The sequence below is a fragment of the Populus alba genome, chromosome 14 (genome assembly GCF_005239225.2).
Source record: "Populus alba chromosome 14, ASM523922v2, whole genome shotgun sequence".
Classification (NCBI taxonomy): Eukaryota; Viridiplantae; Streptophyta; class Magnoliopsida; order Malpighiales; family Salicaceae; genus Populus; species Populus alba.
Window position 1 is genome coordinate 10,633,348 of NC_133297.1, and position 26,596 is coordinate 10,659,943.

A 26,596-nucleotide genomic window follows, 5' to 3' on the forward strand; every position below is an offset into this window, starting at 1 on the left:
CTAATTAATCTCATAATTATATTCATTTCATAAAGAAAAGAATATAATATACATCGGTCTCAACAACTATAATTAATATTGAATCTTAATATAATATTGACCAAGAATATTTAAGAACAATAATTTGATACAATAGTAATTTATAATTATAATAATTTTATAATTTTTTATACAAAGTATTTTTATCCAATGGATTTATCCTTACTCTAAATTCATTAATGAAATATAAATGAACATTAAAGATAAAAAAAAAAAAAAAATTCTTTACTAATAATAAATATATTATACATGAATAAAATCAATATTACATATAATCAACCGATTAATTACTAGGTATATTCACTAAATAGTCTTTTTATAATAAATTATAAGAAATCAATAGCTAATTTGATAAATTAAAAAAAGTGCAGAAAAGGGGGAAAACTTTTCGGTTTGTTTTTTTTTTATTCATGTTATAATAATATTAACAATATTCTAAAAGGCGTGGGGAAAGTACTGTAACTTTCCCACGCCTTTTACACTTTCCCCATTATTAATATATTATATTATTATAATTATAATTATATTATATTATAAGCATATACTAAAAAGTAAATGAAACTTGTCTTCCTTTTTTTTTTTATCTTTTAATGATTTTTTTTGTTTGATTTAGTTTGTTAATGTTAATTTTTTTTTATTTAGTTATCAGATTTTCATGACATGGATCACGGGTTGATGGGTTAACCTGGTTTGACAAGTTAATCCGGATTTTTTTCTTCTTTTTAATTAATTTTTTCCGCTTAGTTTAGTTTGTTAATGTTAAATTTCTTTCTATTTAATTATCAGACTTTCATGACACATATCCCGAGCTTGACGGGTTAACTTGGTTTGACGAGTTAACCCAGTTAATTCTGGGTAAACCCGTCAATTTTTTTTCTTCGATTTAGTTATCAAACTTTCATGACGTGAATCCTAGGTTTGACGGGTTAACTTGGTTTGAAGGGTTAGCCCAATTAATTCAATTTTTTTTCTTCATTAGTTTTTTTTTATGTTGGTTTTTTTTAATTAATATATTTAATTATCATACTTTTATAACACAATCCTTGCAGCCATACCTACATCCAAGGCTATTGGGTCTGGTATTGTAGCCAAACCCACTTAAACTTGGGTTATGCAAGTTTAATGTTATTATTAATGTTATAAATATTACTCTTAGGTTAGGCGTTGCAGTTCAAATCCAAGACTCTTGGATAGAACTTTGAAGAAAGACCTAACACTTTTAAATCTTAGATTTTTTTGATATTTTTATGTTAAAAAATTGACCTGTTGCATCACGCGGGTCATGTAATTAATAATTATAATATATTGTTTGGTCCTTCTACATTAAATCAAACACCCATTTTAACTAATGAAAGAAAATGAAGAAATATGGGTGAAACTTCAGGAAGGAAACGGTGCCCTGTTAGAAGCAAGCACTCGATGTTATAAAGCAAGCAGGATTTCTCCCACTCCTGCCACCATCAAAGTGATCAATGTGTAAATGTAGGATGCTTGTCATGGGCTCTATTTGGGAATTTAGTTTAAAGTTGACCACCAGGTTTTCACACTCAAAACAAAATATAGAAATTGGCATTTTAATGAAATTAAAAATTAGTTCCATCAAAATTACCGAAGAAATCAATTATTTCTAAAACGAAATATTAAAAAAAAAATCAATTTTGTCAATAATATATTTTCTTACCAAGAGGATATCAACATAACATTTGGTTTATTTAATTTTACATTTTAAAAGTGTTTTTTTAAAAAACATTAAAAAATATTTTTTTTTCTTACTTCAAATTAATAATTTTTTTAGAATTTTTATATCATTTTAATATATTTATATGAAAAATAATTTTTAAAAAATAAAACAAATTATTTTAACACAATTTAAAAAACAATATTCTCCAAAACACCACCTCCCTGTATTCGACAGCTTCCAACTTTTTATTCCTCGTCATCAATGAAACATTTTATTCGCACACAAAAAACAAGAAACAAAACAGAGACAGAGGTTGTGGTTTGTTTTATTTATAAGACTCGTGTAGATATTAGAGCTCGTCGATCATAATTGGAAGGCCTTAGAGAACATTCAACGATTCATAACTAATGTGCTCATACATATCAGTAATTTCCTTACTTATTTGGGCTCTTAGGAAACTTAGTCTCATGAAAAGAAAAACGAAGACGAAGAGGAAAGAAGCGAAAAGGGCAAGCTGATCTCCCATCAACACTGATTACCAACGTGATATGTTGTTGGCCCGTATGTAAGCCTCTTCCATGGCCCTCATCACTGAAATTAGCTCTCCTTCAAATACGTCATTGCTGGCGAAACTTTCGATGTTCTGCGCTGGCGCTGCACTGCCTCCGGCGGGGTCGCAGAGCACAAACCGGCAAACAGGGCATTTCCCATTACTCTTCGCCCATGGCACAATACATTCCTCGTGAAACATATGGTTGCAAGGGGTCACCATTACCGACTCTTTGGGCTCAAAATCTTCTAGACAGATCGCACATCTTTTGCCATCATCTTCCGTCTCCCGTGCCCTGTCTTTGACACCATCAATGGCACGGTCTCTGTAATACAAACTCAATCTAGTTGTCATCCTTTTCGGGATAGGGTTATAGGTTTCTTTCTTCAGCTGTGCCAATGCTTTGTTTTGCTCGTCTTGGGTTGATCTGGAGCGATCCGCCTGCGTAGATGAAGAGGCTTGCCAATTTCGGTGGCGTGAGGGCCCTGGAAGCTCTCTTGCCGGTCTGGTATTCAGGTAAAGAACTTGCATGGGTGAAGCTGGCTGCAAAGAAAATCTGCCGTGCTCTAAATGTTAAATAACTTTTGAGAAATCCTCGCGCACACAATCTAACAAAAGTTTGCATTTAGCTACACTAAACAAACATTTAACAATCACATCGAAGCTTCACTAGCAGCAGGTAGTTGATTGAGAGTTTTGAAAGTACATGAACTAGAAGTCACAGAATATTTTGAAGCTAATTCATGGACGAAGATCTTCTGATACTGAAAGTTACTCAATGAATGATCAAACACAAGTTTCAGCTCATTTTGTGTATGATTCTTAGTTCCATAATACTTTAGGGTTCCTCGTTTCTGGTTTTTGTACTAGAACAGAAGATCCTTGCAGATCATGGGCAAAGCATCAATATATATATATAGATGGGGAACTCGATCCATTGGAGCAATCGATAGGTTGGGAGTTTAATTGGGATAGAGATGGTCGGAAATCTGTCCCTTTAATTTCTTTTAATTCTTCTTCTTTTATTATTCATTTCTTTATCTTGATGGTATAATTTAATATATAATCATTAAGAGGAATTTAAACAGCACACAAAAAAAAAAAACTCTAATCTTTTTTATTTAAAAAGAATGATATGAATTAATTAATGGTTTTTAAAATATCATGGTAAATCTCGAATTTATGTATTTCAGAACTAAACAAAACATGCATGATATACATTATACATCGCAAAAATAAGAAGTTACCCAGCTAGACCGAGAGGGACTGTTATGGCTCTTTCCTCCACCGCCGGCCGCCATGTATCTTGTGAACCTCCTCTATTCGGATCCTGCTCACAAAACACATATCGTTGTTAATTGCCGTCGTCTACTGCATATCCTATCAATCATGCATCTTGTCAATTTTTTTGCCACATTAAACCATGCTCTTTCAAATTAATCCAACACACACATATAAAACCGTATACTGTGTGTTTGTATATACGTGCAAGCTCTTTGCTGCATGTTCGTGTCTATTTAAATCTAGCTTGATAAATACTACTCACCGGACGGGCTTGGGAGGCGGAGCGGCGGAAATGGGAAAACGTGGGCATCCTTCGATAATTGTTGTTGGGAGCATAGGTATCATCATAGTCTTGTTCACTGTACCAATACCATGGGGTTTGCGTGATATTGCTGGTCCTGCTGTTCATGGTGACTACCAAGCACCCAGCGGAGACGATGATGATCAGAAATTCTGTCCTTGAAACAAAATATCGGTGGTTCTTCTAATGGGTCTTGTAGCTTTTATTCCTTTTTCCTTTCGAATGTCATTTTCCCAGTGAATATATGTGATGAATCTGGTTCCTTCTCAGTCAGACTCAAGCAGGGTTATGCTCCGTTTTATTTTTATATTTTCAAATTATTTTTAAAAAATTTATTTTAAATTAGTATTTATTTTAAATTTTAAATTATTTTGATATATTATATCAAAAAATAATTTTAAAAAATATTATTTTAATATATTTTTGAGCAAAATACACTTTAAAAACCAATCGTTATTAAACTCTCCCAAGTAAACACATGTTTTCTTGGGTTTTGCATTTCACTTTTTAATAATAAAACAAAATGATTTACTTTTTTTTTTAATAAAAATATTTAATTCATGCAAGGAACTCTTATAATTCACTTGTTTCTTGAATTACAAGAATGAATTATTTTATTATCTTTTCTATAACTGAATAGTTAGTTTATTTTAAACACAGTTTCATAAATAAATAAACAACAAATTAATTTGTTGATACATATTTAAAAGTCTAAGCTGTTTTTGAAAATATTTTTGAGTCAGAAATATATTCAAAATAATATTTTTTTTTATTTTTTAAAAGTTATTTTTTGATATTAACACATAAAATAATTTTAAAACACCTAAAAAAATATTAATTTAAAATTAAAAAAAATAAATTTAATTTTAATTTTTTTTTAAAATTGTAAAAACAAACATATCTAACTATTTTCTCTTTCGATTATCAGAAAACTGTATAAAGTATGATTCTGTTCAAACTTTACAGATGCTGGCCTGGTGGGGGTTATCAACACGAAGAAAAGGGAAGATGAACGGGAAAGAAAGGAACCTAATTCTCTAATTTCAGATTTGTCTTCTTCTTGTTCGATAAGCAAGTGGCGTGGAAACCTAAACCGGTAGGGCCCGCTCGTCGCTTTCTTCTGATATTGGTCCATTTTCGATTAAAAAATAAAAAAAGCCAACCTCAAATGCTTGCGAGTAACAAAACGACTTCCACGGAAGAGGGCAAATTTCCTGTGAGCGTAGATATATTTTATTATTTTCCCTTCGAATTAAGGTTTTTAAAACTGGGGCACAGGAGTATTTACATTTTTTTGTTTTTTAAATACAACTAAATAACAAGATTACTGCTTGGTTTAGTTCAGTCTAGAACTTTCCTCAATTTCTAATTTATATATGGAGTTATATCACTCGAAATTCATCAAGACCAGTTTTATTTAAAAGTTAATTTACATATTTATAACTTTTATGAATAAATCTAGTCTGAATTCCATCATTTTCAAGTTTTAAATTAAGTTATAAATTGAATAATCCAAACTATATATAAAAAACAAATTTGACATGTAAACTAGTTGTCTTGATGCATTAAAACATCATCAATATATTATTTTCATAGCTTTAAACATAAAACTTATCATTATCCAAATTCATGTCAAAATCAAAACATATCAAGAATTCTATTACAATCAACACAAGATTTTATTATCTCAATTCATCATCATCACCTAACACCTGCTAATCACATGCCAATAGACAACAATTATATAATTTCTCAAGTTTTCACTTCTTTCTTTTTATAGATGGCTCTACCAGCCTAAAAACATTAACCTTTTTTCTTTTCATAATCTTTTGAATTCATTAACATTTACATTATTATCATTTAATTTTACACAATAACACATAGGCATTACCCATAACCATTTCATCTACATACTAGCATATTCATCTTAACCAATTTCAAATATAAGAATGCATTCATATTAAATCATTTTCAACACTTCCATATAAATTAAAATATATGTAATTTGGTTGAAACCCTATAAGCATGAACACCTAGTATTTTTTTCTTCAATCATTTATAATTCAAGCCATTCTTACTCTATTACATTTAAATAAAAATTCTCAATTCCCCTAAAATCCTTCAAGAACCCTAATTTACAATCTTTAAAAAATCAATGTTAAAACTTACTAAATTGAAATTGAAGTAAATCGAGTGGTTTTAGCAACCTTATTTTCATCATAAGAACATCAATTTCCATAAAAATATATTAACAAAAGAAGATAATGATGGTGATAGTTGGCCTTCTCCTTTCATTTCAGCTACACTATTGTTTATATAGGGGAAAATAATAAATTTTTCCTATACCTAATTTAGGAGTTTCGTATTGAAGGTATTTCAGGATATTTTAAGATAAATAATACCATAAAAAATATGAAGCGTCAATTTATTAGTCTGTTTAAAAAGGATGTAGCCAAATTAGATAGTTAATGTCGAATATGTCAATTGATAAATATAAGAAACAAAACATTGGTCTTTATACTCCTTTTCCTATACCTAATTGTCATTGGCAAGATATAAATATGAATTTTGTGTTTGGGCTTCCACGTACTTTTAAAAAAACATGATTCTATATATGTGGTTGTTGATTCTAAATAGGCATGAGTGCATTTGAAGTTATCCATGGTTACAAGCCCAAAAAACCTTTAGACTTTCTTTCCATGTCTCCCCATGCTAAGGTATTTGAGTAAGCTAAGTCATATGCATGTAGAATTTAGAATTTGTATCTCGAAGTCACTAAGAAGATTTAAGCAAACAATGTGTAATACAAACTTTAAGCTGATTTATATTGACGTCGTAATAAATTTAATATTAAAGATTATGTCATGATATAGATTAGATCTAAACAGTATGCTTCTCAAGCCAATAAAAAATTACAATTACGTAGTGTTGTGTCATTCAAAGTGCTACAACGGGTTAGCTCAAATACTTATATTATGATGTACCACCTGATTTTAGCATTAGCTCCACTTTTAACATTGAAGATCTTGTTGAATACATGAGGCCACAACTCATTCCAAATGATCATTTTGAGACCCCACACAACAACACTCCGAATAATTCTCTTGAAACCCCTACCCTAATTTCTTTTGTTGTCAGTACCACATGAATATATTTATGCTATTTTAGGTGAACAAGTATTTTTTTTTTTTTTAATCAAAGAAGGCGAGGTCAATGATTATTAGTTCGTTGGGTAAGATGACTTGATTCAAATTGTATTTTGATCACTAGAAATACATTGTAGCAGATTGATTCATATCTTTGGGAGTACTATTAGTATCTAAAGCTACACTTGATGGAGTCGGGTTTCTCCAACCCTATGAGAGTTGGTAGGGATACCAAATCTATATAACAAATCACATGTGTGTGTTGACGGGGACGATGAAAGGTCAATAATTGGTTGCTTTATTGTTTATTATTTATATGTAACTTTCTAGAAATTATAATTATATTATGATGATTTGATAAAAAAATCAAAATTTCTATTTTTTTTCAACCCCTATTTTCCTTTTTTTTTTCTTCATCTTCTTTCTTCTTCTTTTTTTTTTTAATTCTTAATTTTATCTTTCTTTAGATTTTGTCACGCATTAATTTTGAATAGAGAGATTAAAGTATTAAAATAAGTATAAAAAACCCAGCTATCCATTATGGAACCAAGACTATAATATCACTAAACCCTTTGAAATCATACATTATTTGCAAATTGAATATAAAATACTACTATTTATATTTGTAGTATTTTACACAATAAAAAAGTTTTAAAAAAAAACAAATAGCAGATGGCTGGTGGTTGGATGTACAGCGAGAGCAAAAAAATAGAAAGAAAAGAAATATCTAGGGTTGGGTTGAGGGTGATTAATCAGCCATTAAAAAAGCGCCACGTATACCATTCCCAAACCACATCCAAACTTATTCAAGTTTTTTTTTTTTTTTTTTAACGGCAGTCCACACCAACACGCAACGGAGCTCTGACTCTGACAACACAACACTTGATACTTTTAGCAGCAAGCAGCGGCAACTAACTGCGTTCTCCTCTCTCACGTTTCCTTCCATCCTTCCTTCCTTCAAGGTACGCTTACTTCTTCACCTTTTCTAGTTATCCTTAGGAATAAATAATTGTTTAGGACTTTGTTATTTTATATTCAATTGAATTGATTTGATTTTTGTTTTACTTTTTGCTGTAAAGAACTGATATTACTGCTTGCTATGCTGTTATGTTCACTGTTTTGGAAATTGTCAACAATTTGAATATCGAGACATCTTTTGTTTGTTGTTGGATGTTAGAATACTGACCTTTGTTCGTTTTGTATTTCTGGGATTGTTATTTGCTTTCGTCTGCTACCAGATGGCAGCGTCGTCGGCATGCCTTGTAGGAAATGGTTTATCGACCAGTAATGCCAAACGGAATTTGACGAAGGAGTTCTGTGGCAGTCATCTTTTTGTTTCTACCAGTGTTCCGTTATGTAAGACTTCAAGAATTTTAACTGTAAAGGCAGTTTTGGACAAGAGACGGCATGAAGGAAGAAGGGGTTTTCTGAAGCTGTTGATTGGGAATCTTGGGATTGGTGGATCCACTTTGCTAGGAGGTGGGAAAGCATTTGCTGATGACCAAGGGGTTTCTTCCTCCAGGATGTCATATTCTAGGTTTTTGGAGTATTTGGATAAGGATAGGGTGAAAAAGGTAGACTTGTTTGAGAATGGAACCATTGCTATCGTAGAGGCTGTTTCGCCTGAGTTGGGTAACCGGGTGCAACGAGTTCGTGTTCAACTTCCAGGGCTCAGCCAAGAGCTTCTTCAGAAGTTTAGAGAGAAGAACATTGACTTTGCAGCACATAATGGTCAGGAAGAATCAGGTTCCTTGCTATTCAACTTGATTGGGAATCTGGCATTTCCTTTAATCTTAATTGGAGGCCTGTTCCTTCTTTCTCGACGTTCATCAGGAGGAATGGGTGGGCCTGGCGGGCCTGGTTTCCCCTTAGCTTTCGGTCAATCTAAGGCAAAGTTCCAAATGGAACCAAACACTGGTGTGACATTTGATGATGTTGCTGGAGTGGATGAAGCGAAGCAGGATTTCATGGAGGTAGTGGAGTTTCTTAAGAAGCCTGAGAGATTCACTGCAGTAGGGGCTCGCATTCCAAAAGGCGTTCTTCTTGTTGGGCCTCCAGGTACTGGGAAAACTCTTCTGGCCAAGGCAATTGCTGGTGAAGCGGGTGTTCCATTTTTCTCCATTTCAGGTTCGGAGTTTGTTGAGATGTTTGTCGGTGTTGGAGCCTCTAGAGTCCGGGATCTCTTCAAGAAGGCCAAAGAGAATGCTCCTTGCATTGTATTTGTGGATGAAATTGATGCTGTGGGAAGGCAAAGAGGAACAGGAATCGGTGGAGGAAACGATGAAAGAGAGCAGACACTAAACCAGCTTCTGACAGAAATGGATGGTTTCGAGGGTAATACTGGCATCATTGTTATTGCGGCAACTAACAGGGCAGACATTCTCGACTCTGCCTTGTTGAGGCCGGGACGGTTTGACAGACAGGTAAGGATATGCTACCATGTTCTTATTGGTTGCATATTGGTCTTTGGGGCATTCCTCATTATAAAAATGCCAATTTGCAGGTGACTGTTGATGTCCCGGATATTCGAGGAAGAACAGAGATACTAAAAGTTCATGCTGGCAATAAGAAATTTGATGCTGATGTGTCTCTTGATGTGATATCCATGAGAACACCTGGTTTCAGTGGGGCTGATCTTGCAAATCTCTTGAATGAGGCAGCAATTCTAGCTGGTCGGCGAGGAAAGACAGCAATTTCATCTAAAGAGATTGATGATTCAATTGATAGGATTGTAGCTGGAATGGAAGGAACTGTTATGACAGATGGAAAGAGTAAAAGTCTCGTTGCATATCATGAAGTTGGGCATGCTGTTTGCGGGTAAGGGAGATAGTAGCCTTTAAATATGTGTCTCTTTATAAATTTCCGAGTTAGATTTAGTTTTTTTTTCCTTATAAATTATTCGATGGAGTAAATCAAATTGGAATTTAGAACTGAGCAGTAATTCCGGGAACTCCATTTGATGCTAAACTAAAGTTGAGAAGCAGTAATGTAGCTGGCAAATCAATCTGTTATAAAAACTTGATCGTAGAGAACTGAAAGCAGCAATATAAATGACTCTTGAAATCTCTGAAAATCTCAATATCAGTAGAAATTTGAAACTCAAAAGTAATTTCATCGAGAATATGAAAGGACAGAGACCATAAAACCCTATTTTCCAAGGGTAGTTCAAGAATCATGTTCAAACAAAGAAAAGAGAACCTGACTTGTTTTCAAACTTTTGACTGGCATCTACACTGAAAGTGAAAAAATAACTGTCATGTTCTTAGTAACTTACGATGCTTGGTCTCTACTATGCTACATTCTAATCTGTCGCAGTTGACATAGATGAACTGAATCATCAAGAAAAGTCTCCTCCAGTATAAAGCCACAACTTCTCTTCTACATCTAACCTGTTTCCCAAAATTCCCTGTAAAACATCTGAAAATCTGAAAACTAACTAGAAGCTGATCCTTTTTCCTTGTTATTACTCCTGCACCACTTCCCTCATTTGATCACCCCTTCTTCTCCACATTCAAAATCATCTCTCTACCTAGAGTATCATCGTTCGCATTAGTTGAGATATCTACTTTGGAAAATAAACTTCCATAACACTCTTTATTGTTTTATTCAGAACTTTGACTCCAGGGCATGATGCGGTTCAGAAAGTCACCCTAATTCCACGTGGCCAGGCACGGGGCCTCACCTGGTTTATTCCTACAGATGACCCCACATTGATCTCTAAGCAACAACTTTTTGCAAGAATAGTTGGAGGATTAGGTGGCAGAGCTGCTGAAGAAGTGATATTTGGTGAGCCTGAGGTGACCACAGGGGCAGCCGGTGATTTGCAGCAGATCACGGGTCTGGCTAAGCAGGTAACCAAAAATTTCAATTTTATACGCGTTGACCAGTGTTCACTTTGTTCTACGAAGATCAGTTTTACTATGTCAATTTATGTAATGTCCTTTTGGAGTAGGAAATAGGATCTGTGCATTTAATATTCCAATTTCCGTAAGATGGAAGGATTCTCTTTTAGTTAGTTGATAAGTCAACATAATCTGGATCAGCTCGAGTTAAAGACAGTATCTGGAGTCTAGAATTTCATCCTAATTTGAAGTCACATTTACCATATCTTTTCCTTTCTTCTTTTGGTGATTTGTGTGGCATATCTGTCTTCTTTTTGTATGTATTTCTGCATGCCCTTTTGCATGTTTCATCAAGAAGAATTTAATTCCAATGAGGAGTTTTTTTTATCCTGTGGTTACAGATGGTAACCACGTTTGGAATGTCAGAAATTGGACCATGGTCACTAATGGATGCTTCAGCTCAAAGCGCTGATGTCTTCATGAGAATGATGGCAAGGAATTCGATGTCAGAAAAGCTCGCAGAAGACATTGATGCGGCTGTGAAGAGGATATCAGACGGTGCATATGAAATTGCTTTGAGCCACATAAGGAACAACCGTGAGGCCATTGATAAGATTGTGGAAGTCCTCCTTGAGAAGGAAACTATGACCGGTGATGAGTTCCGAGCAATCCTCTCTGAGTTTGTTGAGATTCCCACCGAAAATCGGGTCGCCCCTGCAGTTCCCTCCACAGTGTCAGTGTAATTATTGCATACTATTACTCTCCATATGTTCACTGCAACTTTGACCATACATCCAAAGGCTGGTTAAATGTATAATTTGTATAATTGATTTTGTATAAGGAATTAAAAAAAATTAAGCCCTGAGGGGAAACCACTCAAGCGCTATACATTGTGCATTTCTCATAATTTATAGTGGATTAAAGTAGTGAATTGTTGTTTATTTTGATACTTAAAATTATTTTTTCCTTGATTGGACATTTTTTTAATGAATTTATGACAAAGTGGGAGCAGCCACCAATAATCTGTTTGGAATTAAGATGATAATGTTGAACAACAATAAGAAAAATAACAAAAAATTTAACCAGCAGGATTTCATTTGCTCATTGTATAAATTCTCCAACAATTTTAAATAGTCAGATAAATGAACATTGACTACAAGATTATCTATAACTCTCTATCAAGGGGAAAGCCAGCAGCTTGGATCATGGATACTTCACTTTTGTTTCTTACGAAATTCCAGCAAAATATACACGCGTAAGAGAGACTACTTTGAACACGCCCTGTAGATGAATGGTGAAGCTTTACATCAAGGCTAATCATTTGGCAACCCAAATTTACCATGCACAATAGAACTCGCTTAGTCTAGTCCAAATTTCTTTAATTCCACATATTTACATCATCGATTCCTGCAGGGGCACTACCCTTTAAGCCATTCCCGGAAATAAGATTGCATCTTATCTCGAGTATCTGGATTCCCAACATTGACTGTAGGAATTATCTTGTCAGGCTTCAAAAACTGGAAATCAGAACGGAAAATGGCAGATCCATTAGCATACAATATGTGCAGAGTATGGACGACAATAGCTGGCGTTTCTTAATAATGTAGAGATGGATATGATATGATGATTAGATTTAAGAGAGAGACCTCGACAAACTCTCTCAGCTCTGTGAAACTAGAGTGCTCACTGTATGGAACTCCTGCAAAAGTGATTAACGAAACCTTGATAATCATCATGGCTAACAGAAATTCTTACAAAGAAACTGGGATTTTTGTTTCAATTAAAACATTGAAACACTAGAGGACTAAAAATCAGCCTCTCGAACAGCTGGAAGCAAGTACAGAAGGTTGGATCAGAATGTAAAATATTATGCTAGTTCAAGGAGCTGCAAATCCAAATTTTCTCACCATATATTGTGATGTTGCCTCTAGTGCTAGGCCTAATTAGATCAAGCTGTCTGCCTAAACCTTCTGAGTAAGTCCAGCCTGGAGGAATGAACCAAATAAATGAAAACATATATTTCTGTAAAGCAGAATTTTCTTGCAGCTGTCCAAAACAGAGGGGAAAAAATCAGAGCTGAACACATAAGAAAATCAGTATATTTTCACCTGTTGGCCGGAATGCCAAAACTGCTGCATACTGATTTACATGATTCTTCAAGTAATCCTTCAAGGTCTTAAGGAACAACAAAGTTTGATGATGCATCAACACAATGAAGATGTAGTTCTCAAGACAAAAAGGTTAAAAGCCTGGAATCAGACCTCAAATCGCAGGGAAGATATGGGCAGCACATGAAGACATGTGTCTGTAGCTTGTGTACAAAGATTCGTCGAAAGATCAGGCCAACCAAAAGATTGCAGAATCCGTCTCCTTGAATTATTTGCATATATTTTAACCTGAAATGATTTGAAACAATTAACATTCAACTGATTCCAAGATTTTTTTATTTCTTGGTCCTCTTTTTTCTTAATGAAGGAAACTGAATTCATGAATTCTGTTATCATTTAGTCCTTCCAACGATTGCTACTTTATGGTCTAGAGCCGAGGAAAGGTGTTCTGTTTTCCAAATATCATAATTAGGTTTTCGTGTGGGGAACCTGAAAAAAAAATATCGACCACATGCTACAGACAATCATGACAACTTTTCAATAACATTTATATTCCATAAAACACGCAGATGAAATTATACTTGATGTCTACGTATATGATAATCACAGACTACAAAAGCCATAAATGTTGTGAAGCAAGTGGCTTCCTGATTGATCTAGGAAACTGAAAATGCAAAAGATCGACCAAATGAAAATAAAAATGTTGTCTGATGAAACAAGAAGCATACCCCTAATGCCTTGGAAATGGCAAGATAAACACTCTCTTTGCCAATACTATACGCTCCGACAACAACAAGGGTTTTAGGTTGCTTTTTGAGGGAACTCTTAGTAACTCTAACAACATAACTCAACACATCTTCCTTAGAAGGAAACCTGAAACAGAAATTGCAATGTAAACATATCTGAACAACATCAAAAAAAAAAATCAAAGAAGCTTGTATATCTTACTTGTACTTTGGATTGCAGTAGGTTGTATCTAAGTAAAGCACGTTAACTCTGTTCTTTGCTAGAAGTGGATGGGCCTGCATAAGTTTAGAAGCCCTGAAATCTCCAGTGTGCAAATAGCAGAGTCCAGTCGGGAGACGGAAATGGAGGAGAGCAGCACCGGGACAGTGATTAGCTTCTACTAATGTTACTTTAACTCCTTGAATAACATATTCTGTGTCAAGTTCCAATGGATGAATATATCTGCGCGTTTCGGAAGCATTAAAAGTAAAAACAACCTCAATCAATCAATCAAAGCATAAATAAATAAATAAAAATAATTTTGAGTGGAAGATTACAAGGAATTAAGGGAGAGACAGATTGTAAGGAGGCGAGCAGTGAGAGGAGTACAATAGATAGGGCCATGAGACCATCCTTTGGTAAGGCCACCGTAATGATCATAATGGAAGTGGGTCAGGAAGTACGCAGAGCATCCTGGGATCGGACCATACCGGAATGCATCAACTGAGAAACCTGTATCTGTTTGTTTGTATAATAATAATAATAATAAATCTCTAAAGCAACAAGCAAAATTAAAATAGCGAAATAAGAGCAGAGGAATTACCTGGAATCCGTTTATAGAAAGGGCAAGCGCGAGGGCGGTTATGCTTAGGAGAAGAGGAAGCCGCCTTGCCTTGGCTGCAAAATTGAGTTGGCTTCAGCTTCTTCTTCGGGGGCGGAGACGAAAGGGAAGAAGGTTTGTTTTGGCCCCACATCTGCCATAGATTCGCCTGTTTCAGATTTCTTGAATGGGAAGGTTCAACTACTTCATTCGCCGGCGACAGGCAAGACCAATCGGTTCCGCACCGATAGAATTCGGCAGAGAAACTCCCATCACCACCATCTCCATCTTCTTCTTCTTCTTGTTTAATCGATGGATGAATCTGGTAACTTTGCTCCTCAATATTCTCTATAATTGAGAGCGCATCTTCCGACCATTCAAATTCGTTCCATTCTTCTTTGTAATCATAATCTCCTCCGGCGCCGCCGATTGTGCTCATCTCCGTATCCCACGCCAGTTTTCGAGGGTGTTTGGAATTTTGATTAGTGTTGTTTTTCAAAAAAAAATTTCATGAAATTATGGAAATAATACTTTTTATTTTTTAAAAATTATTTTTGAGGTTAATATATTAAAATAATTTAAAAATATCAAAAATATATTAATTTAAAATAAAAATAAAAATAAAATAAAAAAATTTTAAATTTTTCTAAAGATGAAACGATGCCGCGGCAAAACCTTTTTTAAAAAAAAACAGGAGGAGCCCGGTTTGATAGTGGTCTCGCACCCGTTCTGCATCTCGCACGTGCTTGTTGGTACGCTCGTGTTAGCCTACCAATATTCCCTCTCTCTTTTCTACTTTTCTTCCTTTTTCCTTTTTGTCATCACTTAGGGTGGCAAAATTGAATGGTCAATATTATCTCCTCTTTCTTTTCTTTTCTGACAATGAATGGTCAAATCATTGAAAAAAATAATAGAATGAGGTGATTTATTAATGGTAAAAATTTACAATTATCATAAATTTTAAATTTTAAATAATCATTTTAAAGTTATTTTATGATTATTATAAAATCGAAAAGTTATTTATTCAAATTATTAAGTGTCAGAACATGAAATTAAAACTTTAGCGCTAAATACATATTTATTCATCTACTTTTAAAATATATATATTTGTTGTTTTTAAAATTAATTTTTAATTTTTTAATACCATCTTTTAATTTTTGATTTATTTTGATAATTTATTTTATTTTATTTTTTTTATAAAATTATCACAATCTCAATAAATATTCTATTATTTTTGTTATTACTTGATTTTATAAATATTTATTTTTATTGGTGTTTTTTTAATAAAAATTGTTGATGAATATACTAGAATGAGGCTATTTATCAATGGTGAAATTTACATAATTTTCATAAATATTAAATAATTATTTTTAAGTTATTTAATGATTATTATAAGATTGAAAATTTATTTATTGTAAGAATATGAAATTAAAAATTTAAGTACTTCATGCATATCTCTCTCTCTCTCTCTCTCTCTCTCTATATATATATATATATATATATATATATATATATTTGGGAGTGTGGTTGCAGATTATTTTTTAAAAGTGTTTTTCATATTAAAATATATTAAAATAATATTTTTTTATTTTTTTAAAAAATATTTTTAAAATCAGTGTATAAAAAATATTCATAACATATAAAACAAATTAATTTTTAACAAAAAAAAAATTAATTTTTGAAAAACACAGTTTACACTGAGCTCCCAAACTGTATCTAAATATATATATATATATATGTGGTAATTGATAAATTTTGCTCTATTTTTTTAATTTTACAAGTTTAAAAATTTATTACATTCAAAAGTTTAAAATTTTATTACATTCAAAAGGATACATTATTACATCCTTCGAAAAAAATAATTTTAATAGATGTATAAATTAATTCAAAAAATATTTGTTATCATAAAAAAAGGACATAGATGTTAAAAAAAAGAGGGACATATGGTAATAATGGCAGGACCACGCGTGGAAGATTATTCAGCCGACAGTTGAGTGCGGAGGTAAAAGAGAAGAGCGGTCGGTGAGGCAGAGTTCTCAGGATTTTGCTATTGACTCTTCATCTTCAACTTCATCTTCATCTTTGCCACGACCGTACCTGAGGAGCTACACGTTGATTGGTTTCTCATAATTTTTCTTTATACACTAGTTAACACGTACAACAAAGGAAAGAGACGCTGTTTTCTGGATCATTTCAAGGTAAGGCTCCGCAATCTTCTTTTTTTCTGCTTTCGGTTAAAAATCCGCTCTTTACTTTTAATCGGAGGATTAAACTAGAAGATGATTAATTTATTATTTGATCTGGAAATTTATTTCTCTGATCGACGGAGTAGTTTAGATCTATTCCAATTTTTCTCTTTCTCGTTTTGGTGGATCGTCCATATAATCAGTGTTAGCTAATAAATCTCAACAACCATGCCTTTCATTTGTGTTTATTTATTTATTGATTCTTTTTATGGAAAAACATTAAAGGGTTTGGTTTAGATATGATCTTTCTGTGCTGGGTTTGAATTTTCATGCCATCATCTGCTCTATGTATATTTTCAGGTTATTATTAATTGAAAGCACATCAATGTGGGTTCTAGGCAAATTGTTTGCTTGAACTGGGTGATACCGGATCAGTTACGAACCTGAGAGAGTTTTGTCAGGTTTCCTTGCATCTGAATAGTTAATAATCAATCTCACAGCACTGCATTGCTTGGCATTTCAACTGCATGTGGGCTGCCTGCTTCACTGCTTTAGATTTTGTAAGCCATGGGGGAGTGGGTCATCGGAGCTTTTATCAATCTTTTTGGCAGCATTGCTATCAACTTTGGGACTAACCTTCTTAAATTGGGTCATAATGAGGTATGTTGATTTTGTAACAATTCATCTCCGTTCTTTGACTTATCATTTTTCCATCACTGAAAAGTTTATGGGGTTCAATGCTGCTCAAGCATGCTATGACATATACATAATAAAATCTACTGTCTTTGTGGCCAGCTCCATCATAATATGCATTTCACTTTGGTACGAGTTTACTGTGAAGATGAGCTGAACTGATTTTAGGCTCACTTGATGTTAAGTTCTAGTCTGTCATCAACCTTTAATTTTAGCATGGAGATTAATTGACTTAGCTTTCTTGTGATACGCGCCACTTGGAGACATGAACTCAAGGAAATCACAATTTTATGTTTCCTTGAATGCACTGCGAATTGGCTCTGATGCCAATTGCAGAGAAGTAAAAAGTGCTTACACACAAACACTGATTTATCGAGTAGAAATGAATGCTGACATTTTAATTTTAATTCTCGGAACTGAGCTGCCACACTCAACACACACAAATTGTGGCCCACACAGCTTGCACCATGGTTGCCACACAACCTAGACAACCCACACAGACAGGTTGCCGCACACAGCTTAACTTACAGTGGCAGGATCCTTAATTTTACTCTACGTAGTTTCTATTTCTTTGTCCATACCACTACTACACACATGGTTTTCTTTTGTTTTACACAGATTGGACACAAATAAATGAGGACCAGCCCATATTTTTATACTAGAGTTATTGACCCTTAAAAGTCCTAAACCAACCAGTATGGAACTCCTATTCAGACAATTACATTGTACAAGTCCTACTTACATATTGACTTGGATTCCAAATATCCTAGAACTGCTGGGTTCAATTTCCAACATCAACTACTGATTTAATAGCTTCACTTTACATCTTCACATAGCTTAGAAAGCTTTAAAGAATCTGGCTAAATTATTCACAGAGAGAGAGGCATTCCACGCAAGACAATGTGGGAACAAGTGGGAAGGTTCCTGTGAAGCCTATCATATATTTCCAGACATGGAGAGTTGGTATGGACTTGTCTCATTGTTTTTTAGTTATGCATGGGAGTTTTCTCTGAGAAGTACAAGGGAATGACTTGTATGCGATCTTTAGCTTAAATATGTGTGCTTTGTGTTATGCAGGTATTCTATTTTTCTTTCTTGGGAATTGCCTTAATTTCATTTCCTTTGGATATGCTGCTCAGGTCAGTTACAGATCATGTATTCCCACAGTCCTCCTGATATGCAATGATGGAGTTTCCTTTTCTAGAACTTTGTGAAAATGTTTTTTCCCCTCCTTTCTATTAGTTGTTCGTTTTATTTTTCTTTACCTTCTCTTCTTTCTGTGCAGTCACTTCTTGCAGCCTTGGGATCTATTCAATTTGTATCAAACATTGCATTTGCTTACTTCGTGTTGAACAAAATGGTCACTGTCAAGTATGTGAAATGAGAAGTGACACAAATTTTGAAGATTATAGCACAATTTAACATTTCAGTCACCACATTGCTATTACTAAGTTGATTCCAATTGATTGATATTTTCTTTCTTTTTTCAGAGTCCTGGTAGCCACAGCCTTTATTGTTCTTGGAAATATATTTCTTGTTGCTTTTGGCAACCATCAGTCTCCTGGTACTTGACTGGCTCTTGAAACATGTTACGTTTAATGTCCTTACTGTCTCTTGGGTTTGGTATCGGGTGAAAAGGTTGGATGGGAAATGTAAAGGGAGTAAGATTCAATGGTGAAATGTTAAAGTGTGTAAAAAGTGTTGAGGGGTTAAGTGTTAAGGACTTTGGCAGGAGTTGAAAAAATTATGCAGCTAATAGTGGGTCTCAAATCCCAATATAAGTGAAAAAAAAATTTAAATTAAATGCAATTATTAAAAAAAAAATATAGTATATTTGATTGTCCAAGATGTGAGGTTGAAAGAAAAAGAAGAGAAGGTAGAATTAAATTCAAAAAAGAGAGAAAAGGCATGAAAACCAAAAAAAAAAAAAATCCCCTTGAAAAATCTTTTATTCTTCCCTAACCTTCTTAAAATTTTCCCTGTCCCCATAATTGTACCAAAAATATCTAAGGTGAAAGTTGCTATGGTAACTATTCACCCCTTCTACCCCCACAGCGAACACACCTTTAGTTTTCTAGAATGGCATAATTAAGTATATGCATGTATTATAATGCCCTTTATTTTCCTTTAGTTTTTTTTTTTTGTAGAAGTATGAGAATTAATTAATTGAGTGTTTTAGAAAATGGATATCCCATCTTAGATAAAGAGCAATGCTTCTAATTGTGTGTTTTTCATTTCCAGCGTTCTTTATATTCTTCCACCACACTTGATCGATAAGTATAAATCATTCACATTATTCTGCTTTATCCACATGGCTGTACCTACAAGCCACAGCTATAAAACTTGGTTAGTTCTTATTTTATGGTTAGAAAACTAAATTTCTTGCCATTTGTTTCTTATCAGTGTACACGCCAGAGCAGTTGGCAGAGAAATACAGCAATATGACATTCCTCTTTTACTGTCTGGTATTGATACTTCTTGTTGCCTTGCACCACTACATTTACAGGTGAGATTTGGAGATTGGTTATCATTTTTGCATTTGTTTGGGGGATGAATTTTCAAGTCACAATCTTTCTGCTTTTCACATTTAACCTTGGCAATAATATGCAGGAGAGGAGAAATTATACTTGCCATTTCAGGACAAGATCTTAGACCTTATTGGCAAATGTTGCTTCCTTTCTCCTATGCTGTAGTTTCGGGTGCAGTAGGATCGTGCTCAGTATTGTTTGCCAAATCTCTGTAAGTTTTTGCGTAAAATATCCCTGTCTTTTCTGAGATGAGAGCACTATAATTGGGCATTCATGTTTTATTCTGATGGCAAGTGTTTTGCTTACAGCTCCAATCTGTTAAGATTGGCCATGTCTAGTGATTATCAGCTGCACAGCTGGTTTACTTACTCCATACTGCTTCTATTTCTTAGTACAGCCGGATTTTGGGTAAGATAATATAAGTCAATTTGTTTCTTCTTATTTGCAATATGGTGGAGATAGCAATGTACCAGTCATCTAATTCTGTCCTGCTTCCTACTTGCGCAGATGACAAGGTTGAATGAAGGATTGGCACTCTTTGATGCAATTCTCATTGTGCCGATGTTTCAGATTGTTTGGACTTTCTTTTCCATTTGTACAGGATTTGTATATTTTCAGGAATACCAGGTTCTCCCTCTCTCACTCTCTGTTGAGTTAATGTAGTTTGGTCATTGATGCTTGTATTGAGGGTGAACCTCAAAGAGAGTTTGGCAACCAGTGGAAAAGCTTATCCTTTGTAATTTATTTTAAAAAAATTATCTGTTCTATGAATTCTAGTGGTGAATTGAGTGATCATTTTCTTCCCCTTCCTCTTTCCATTAATCGAAGTTAGCCGAGCACATCTCTGCATGGAACACTGAGCAACCTGTTTATCTCGGTTTTATTTCATTTGAGTACCTGTCAATTGGTACAATTCCCATGTTAGAGCACTGATCTGACACAGAAGGTGTCCACCCTCATGTCCTAATATGTAGAATTCCTGGATTAGTGTGATCTGCTTGCAGATAGCTAGTCCATGTACATTGTGTTGTATTTAATGTATGTATAATGCTGGTATCTCCTTCATTGGAAGGTTATTTATTTAACTGGTTTCGTGTAGCCTAAAAAGTAGGATATAGTTCACCTGGCAAACTTATTGGTACTTGGAACAGGTATTTGATGCACTAAGGACAACAATGTTCATACTAGGGATGACATCCGTATTCGTTGGAATTTCTCTGCTTGCACCAGATGAGTCCAAAGGTAGTTTTGATAAAGTTTCTGACAGTTTCTGTCTACAGAGAACAAAATTTTGAACTTAATTGCATATTTTCAGGTGGAGAGGTCAAAGATAATGCATCTTTGGTTCCCGTTGTGTCTTCAAGCATTTCAATTGAAACAGACAGGTACTGTACATATATATTCTATAGAAATGACATTTTCAGATATTGATGAAGATTCTATTCTGAACCACCCATATTCTGCTCAGTTCATAATATGGGAAGGGAAATTTAGTTAAATGAATAATGGGAATTCTCTTCAATACTTCTACGCTTGTATCTTAAAATCTTTTTTAAATTTCTTTGGAACTTCATTCAGTTTCTGTTTATGTACTGTGCAATGTGAACAAATTAGAGTAGAAGTTTTATGTTTTGGCATGGTTTCAACTTGTATACCGCCAGATGGAATTAGTTTTTGGCGCGTGTTCCATTGTTGGACTTCATATATATATATATAGGCCACACTATATTTGTCTATATATGGTTTTCACTGGTTTTTGTTGCATATTTTATCTTTTACAGGCTGGTCATCTCATCTGAAGATGCACAAAATAAAGATCCGAGATCATTCGCTCAAGCAATGGTGATAAAAATTAAAGAGGTGTTAGCCAAGGCAAAGGTGCCACCATTTGAAACGCTCTCTCTTCTTCTGAAACTTTATGCGGATAAATATGAATTAATTATTCACGGAAGCTAACCCTGCTTTTTCTTGCAGACTGCTTGTTCATTATCACTAGGTTTCGGAGAGGATTCCATCAATGCATCTGCTGTTCTTGTGATGCCCATGGTGTCTTCAAAAATAACTGGCTTCAGAGGAACCGTCTTTGACCGACCTAAGTTTTTTTCCCTAAGAAATTCTGGTTGGAGTAAGATTTCAATGGATGATGATGGTGTAAATGTATTAGAAACAAACCCCGTGCTTCCTCAAACCCTTTGATTGTAGTAGTACAAATAGCAAACAACGTTGCAAGTTCCCCAGGAATGAATCGTTTTTTTATTATTATTATTATTTTTTGGGAAAAAAAAAATGCCATTGCTGCAAGGAGCACGCATTGTTTAGAGGTTTAGGATCAACTGATTTTATGTCAAGGATGAAGCATTCTTGTTAGCTTTGGAAAGGTGTGGGTGGCATTGTTGTTGTATATACTTGCTCTCATTTGATTCAATGAAAGAGCATAGTTCTTTTTATGTTTGTTTCGAGAGAAGGAAGTAGAGCTTGGGCATATTCATTGCTCAAATCCTTTTTATGATATTCACTTCCCTTTAATTTGTTCAGACACACTTGAGCTGGTTGAATTGGTTGTGATTTGGAAACGCTGTCGTTGGATGTTCTTGGCTTCGTGATTAAGCTGTTTCGTTGCATTTAAAGTAGGAAGGAAAATGCCCAACAGCATCATACTACAGAACCAAGTATATGATGATTCATCGTGCAGGTTTGTCCGTAAGCTAAGAAGATTTCCCTCCCTCCCTCCCTCAATAGCGCAAGTCGTTGGTTTCTGCTGTGTCTGTAGCAAAAACACCATTTGCATATATCACTAATCAAGCAATACGGAACCTCGCTCCATTCCATCTAAACAGTCCATGCTCAAATACCACCTTCCCCACGACCTTCACTTTCTTACCACCAGCTTCATTGCCCAATACGCCTCTGTGGACTCCATTCTTATGCCCGCTCCATCTTCTCTAATTCTACCCCATCCACCCGTCTCTTCCTCTGGAATGAAACCCGACTTGCCTTTTCATCTAAATCGTCATAGACACTTTCTAATATTGTTCTGCCCTTCGGGGATCACCCCTCTTCCTTTCTAATCAGTGATGAGAGTGTCTCTGCACACAATAAAAACAAATAGTGGGGAGAGGCTTGACGGAGACTTCTGTTAGGACAAAATTCTTCTTTAGTGAAGATAGGACTTCGTTCAGTTTGCTGGACCATTCCATTCTATCGAACCTGTTTCCCGTCATGATCCGCGGCTTTGTTCATAATTCCTATTACCATCGAGCCCTTCTTTTGTACCAACAAATGCTAAAACTGGGCATTCAAACCCGACCGTATCACCTTCCCTTTTGTTATCAGGGCCTGCTGCTGTCTTCGGAACTTTGAATTCGGCGTTCGTGTTCGTCAAGATGTTGTTAAATTTGGGTACCAGTCTTATGTTTTTATTTCCAATTCTCTCATTTCCATGTATAGTAAATGTGAGCAGTATGATCTTTTTCGCCACGTGTTTGATGAAATTCCTGACAGAAATTTTGTTTCGTGGAGTGCCATAATTGGCGCTTGCTCGCAGAATGACCGCTGTGAATGAGGGTTCTCGTTGCTTTGGCAGATGTTAGGTGAGGGATTTAGAACCATCAGTGGTGCTGTTTTGAATGTGATGGCCTGTGCTCGTAGTGATGAGGAAGCTGATGATGTTTGAAGAGTAGTTTTAGGTAATGGACTTGATTTTGTTTAGTTCGTCCGGAGTGCGGCCGGGGGGATGTATGCACGATGTGGGAGAATGGAAGTTGCAAGAGTTGTTTGATGGCATTATGAATAAGGATTTAAAGGCATGGGCAACAATGATGGAGGCTTATGACAAGGCTGATTTGCCTTCTGAAGCTTAAGGCTTTTAAAACAAATGATGTTGCAAGGGATATTCACTGATGCCATCACCCTCCTTAGTGTGATCCGAGCTTGCTCTACTCTAGCATCTTTCCAGCTCGCACGTGCTGTTCATGGAATCAAAACTTGTGGGTTCTTCTACAATCAAGACTAGTGGTTGAGACTGCCCTGGTTGATCTTTATGTGAAATGTGGAAGCTTAACTTAAGCTAGAAAAGTTTTTTTATTTGATACAGTAGAGAAATTAATATCATCACATGGAGTGCCATGATTTCAGGCTAAGGGATGCATGGCTGGGGAAGAGAAGCTCCCAATCTCTTTGATCAAATGAAGGCTTCTGTAAAGCCGGATTACATAACAGTTGTGTCAATATTGTCAGCATGCAGTCGTTGAGGTTTAGTTGCTGGAGGATGGGAGTGCTTCAATTCCATGGCTAGAGATTTTGGAGTATGCATGTACGGTTGATCTCCTAGGGCGAGCTGGAAAGCTAGACGAAGCTTGTGATTTTATTGAGAGAATGCCACTAGGGTCTAATGCAGCTATCTCGGGGGCACTTCTTGGGGCATGTAGAATACATTTAAATGTAGACATTACTGAAATAGCAGCAAGAGCATTATTTGATCTGGATCCAGGAAACCAGGGAGATACGTCATCTTGTACAACCTTACCCATTCAATGGGAAAAGAGAAGAAGCTTATACAATTACAACTCTAATGAAGAACGGAGGGGTTAAAATAATTGCTGGATACGCGGTTATAGAGATTAAAAACAAGCTCAATACGTTCACAGCCGGGGAAATACGGTAAATTACATAAATATATGGACGGAAACGATATAAAACGGTATAATGAGCCTATTTTATTGGTTTATTTTATTTATTTAAATTATTTATGTTAGATAATTTTAATTGATAAATTGGGCTCAATAGTTGGATATTTTAGGGTTATACTATTTATTTTTATTTTTTTAGTATGTGAAACAATTTTTTATGATTAAATAAAAATGATAACTTTTTTCTTTCAAAATTGTCTTTTTTTTCTGGCTTTTTCCGCTTTTAATTCTTAACTTCTTTCTCTTTTTTATTATGGAAAGATAGATTGATGGACAGGATTCGCCAAGAAGGGTACACACCAGATACAAACCTTTATTGCATTTTGTGGAGGAGAGGAGACAAAGGAGTTCACATGCTGTACTTGCATAGCGAGAAGTTGGCCATTGCGTTTGGTCTCTAAATTGAGAGTGTAATTAATTAGGACAAGGGAAAGTCCTAGTGTACGCGGGGGATTGCCATACTGCTACTGAGTTCATCTCTAAGGTTACCGGAAGGGAGATTGCTGTGAGAGATGCTCGTAGATTCCACCATTTCAAGGGCGGAGCATGACTGGTTGCTTGGTCACTCACCATCTTTGTCAAATTTTCACAGTGCAGTAGACACCGATGAGATGCCGTCGGCTGGTAGATTCTTCGCCTTGGAGTTCAATGCGCCAAAAAAGGGCGGCAAAGCTGAGATCCTTCAGGCAAACCTCAGGTCAACATCCATGACCCAGATGCCACCACCATTCATAATTTTGATGCCCTGTTGGGAGACAAGCCACCTAACTCCATATTTTTCCTTCTTAAGCTAACGACTCCTTCACCACATACTGTCCTGGTGGCTGCTAGAAAACTGCTGTGACAACCTTAGCGGCACCAATAAACCCACCGAGCACAGGGAGGTGATAAAACGTTTGACTTGTGACTCCTCGAAAACTTCTTGGATACCAAACTCTTTTTCCTGCAATATATAAGCATATCCTTGCTTAGCCTATGCATTACTTCAATCTGAATCTCTTCTTGAATAATTTTGGAGATACATCTCTATATTGGTCCGATCTAATCAGGAAATTTTAATAATTCTTTTGAATATTGATACAGGATTTGAATCAGAAGGTTGAGAAATCATCACAGATTCTTTGGAAACATAATTGATCATGACTAATTTTATTTCGAATTTTTCGTTAATTCTTTCAAACAAACTCAAATAAATGATTCGAATGAATATCACTTTGATTTTGAATTTGTCTTTACTTTGATTAATTGGATTAGTACTATTCGTTGAACTTTATCATTAATAGCTTATATTCAGATTTGCATTAACAACATTTAGATTCTATTTGAACTTTAATTACATTAGATTAAATAATTTAACTCGGCTTTTATATAGATAGTCTTGTAAGAACTTCAAGATATGTTTCTCGGTTTAAACTATATTTTAGATTTGGATATACGTAGGCATAGATTTTGTCTCTGTTCGGGATTGCAACTCAAAAAGAAATTGATCAAAAATTTTTTTAAAAAAAAATACATCAAATTATTTTTATGTTTATTTTTAAATATTTTTGATGTGCTAATATAAAAAATAAATTAAAAAAATATTATTTTAATGTATTAATAAAAAAAAAAACTTTAAAAAGCAATTATTACCACATGCTTCCAAAAACCTCCCCTTGTTTTATTTTTTTGATTAATGTGAGTATCCGAATCAGTTTACGTATATCTCGACTAATCCAACAGGTTTTAAAATTAATAACTATATGAAGTTTGTAATATTCAAACTGGTGATTTTTAGAAAGCAAATTTAAAATTTGATCAGTTAAATTATACCTCTCATGTTTCACCCCTTGTTTTAATAGTTGTGTGTCGAGCACATTTATTGAAGTATGTTTTAAGTCTTAGTATTTAAATTTTCTGTATTTTTTATTTATTTATTTATGCTTTGCTTTCCCACGAATAAAGAAAAAAACTATTCTTTAGACTTGATGTTTGGCCTCCACCACAATTAAGAAAACACCAACA

At 34.6% G+C, this 26,596-nt stretch overlaps 5 protein-coding genes across 6 annotated transcripts; 3 read left to right on the plus strand and 2 right to left on the minus strand.

Moving 5' to 3' along the window:
* Window positions 1-2,011: 2,011 nt before the first annotated feature.
* On the minus strand, window positions 2,012-4,076 carry LOC118041849 (uncharacterized). The gene is made up of 3 exons (XM_035049365.2): window positions 3,817-4,076; window positions 3,518-3,600; window positions 2,012-2,826 (listed from the first exon to the last, which is right to left on the minus strand). The coding sequence occupies exons 1-3, from the start codon at window positions 3,961-3,963 to the stop codon at window positions 2,256-2,258; spliced, it is 801 nt and encodes a 266-aa protein (XP_034905256.1). The 5' UTR covers window positions 3,964-4,076; the 3' UTR covers window positions 2,012-2,255.
* Window positions 4,077-7,838: 3,762 nt separating this feature from the next.
* On the plus strand, window positions 7,839-11,784 carry LOC118041847 (ATP-dependent zinc metalloprotease FTSH 2, chloroplastic). Its single transcript, XM_035049363.2, has 5 exons — window positions 7,839-7,963; window positions 8,240-9,424; window positions 9,505-9,818; window positions 10,612-10,852; window positions 11,245-11,784. The coding sequence occupies exons 2-5, from the start codon at window positions 8,240-8,242 to the stop codon at window positions 11,584-11,586; spliced, it is 2,082 nt and encodes a 693-aa protein (XP_034905254.1). The 5' UTR covers window positions 7,839-7,963; the 3' UTR covers window positions 11,587-11,784.
* Window positions 11,785-11,910: 126 nt separating this feature from the next.
* On the minus strand, window positions 11,911-15,003 carry LOC118041848 (DNA cross-link repair protein SNM1). 2 transcript variants are annotated; one of them, XM_035049364.2, is made up of 9 exons: window positions 14,501-15,002; window positions 14,235-14,415; window positions 13,900-14,139; window positions 13,680-13,824; window positions 13,105-13,239; window positions 12,952-13,018; window positions 12,751-12,828; window positions 12,490-12,542; window positions 11,911-12,360 (listed from the first exon to the last, which is right to left on the minus strand). In XM_035049364.2, exons 1-9 carry the CDS (start codon window positions 14,934-14,936, stop codon window positions 12,262-12,264), a joined length of 1,434 nt encoding a protein of 477 aa, XP_034905255.1. In that variant the 5' UTR covers window positions 14,937-15,002; the 3' UTR covers window positions 11,911-12,261. The 2 variants fall into 2 exon arrangements, 1 of the variants encoding a protein (XP_034905255.1); XR_012167822.1 differs by having other exon boundaries at window positions 12,265-12,360; window positions 12,490-12,670; window positions 14,501-15,003.
* Window positions 15,004-16,444: 1,441 nt separating this feature from the next.
* On the plus strand, window positions 16,445-22,351 carry LOC118041845 (probable magnesium transporter NIPA8). Its single transcript, XM_035049362.2, has 14 exons — window positions 16,445-16,695; window positions 17,044-17,343; window positions 18,252-18,339; window positions 18,454-18,515; window positions 18,662-18,747; window positions 18,867-18,940; window positions 19,780-19,882; window positions 19,987-20,115; window positions 20,213-20,312; window positions 20,412-20,531; window positions 21,056-21,146; window positions 21,220-21,289; window positions 21,686-21,782; window positions 21,879-22,351. The coding sequence occupies exons 2-14, from the start codon at window positions 17,251-17,253 to the stop codon at window positions 22,098-22,100; spliced, it is 1,335 nt and encodes a 444-aa protein (XP_034905253.1). The 5' UTR covers window positions 16,445-16,695; window positions 17,044-17,250; the 3' UTR covers window positions 22,101-22,351.
* Window positions 22,352-22,556: 205 nt separating this feature from the next.
* LOC118041846 (putative pentatricopeptide repeat-containing protein At3g05240) lies at window positions 22,557-25,779 on the plus strand. Its single transcript, XM_073404493.1, is given in 7 exon segments — window positions 22,557-23,201; window positions 23,203-23,672; window positions 23,674-23,753; window positions 23,756-23,901; window positions 23,904-24,003; window positions 24,006-24,563; window positions 24,854-25,779. Coding segments are annotated over 6 exon segments (1,023 nt in total). The 5' UTR covers window positions 22,557-23,123; the 3' UTR covers window positions 24,155-24,563; window positions 24,854-25,779.
* Window positions 25,780-26,596: the final 817 nt, after the last annotated feature.

Coding starts and splice junctions, on each gene's coding strand:
- LOC118041845 (XM_035049362.2), top strand. CDS start 17,251: ATGGGGGAGTGGGTCATCGGAGCTTTTATCAATCTTTTTGGCAGCATT. Junction 17,344..18,251: donor TTAAATTGGGTCATAATGAG/GTATGTTGATTT, acceptor AATTATTCACAG/AGAGAGAGGCATTCCACGCA. Junction 20,116..20,212: donor GTATTGTTTGCCAAATCTCT/GTAAGTTTTTGC, acceptor TTTTGCTTACAG/CTCCAATCTGTTAAGATTGG.
- LOC118041848 (XM_035049364.2), bottom strand. CDS start 14,936: ATGAGCACAATCGGCGGCGCCGGAGGAGATTATGATTACAAAGAAGAA. Junction 13,825..13,899: donor TACTGCAATCCAAAGTACAA/GTAAGATATACA, acceptor TTTCTGTTTCAG/GTTTCCTTCTAAGGAAGATG. Junction 12,543..12,750: donor AGGCAACATCACAATATATG/GTGAGAAAATTT, acceptor TCACTTTTGCAG/GAGTTCCATACAGTGAGCAC.
- LOC118041847 (XM_035049363.2), top strand. CDS start 8,240: ATGGCAGCGTCGTCGGCATGCCTTGTAGGAAATGGTTTATCGACCAGT. Junction 9,819..10,611: donor GTTGGGCATGCTGTTTGCGG/GTAAGGGAGATA, acceptor TGTTTTATTCAG/AACTTTGACTCCAGGGCATG. Junction 10,853..11,244: donor TCACGGGTCTGGCTAAGCAG/GTAACCAAAAAT, acceptor CTGTGGTTACAG/ATGGTAACCACGTTTGGAAT.
- LOC118041849 (XM_035049365.2), bottom strand. CDS start 3,963: ATGAACAGCAGGACCAGCAATATCACGCAAACCCCATGGTATTGGTAC. Junction 3,601..3,816: donor CCGCCTCCCAAGCCCGTCCG/GTGAGTAGTATT, acceptor TTTTGTGAGCAG/GATCCGAATAGAGGAGGTTC. Junction 2,827..3,517: donor GTCCCTCTCGGTCTAGCTGG/GTAACTTCTTAT, acceptor AGAGCACGGCAG/ATTTTCTTTGCAGCCAGCTT.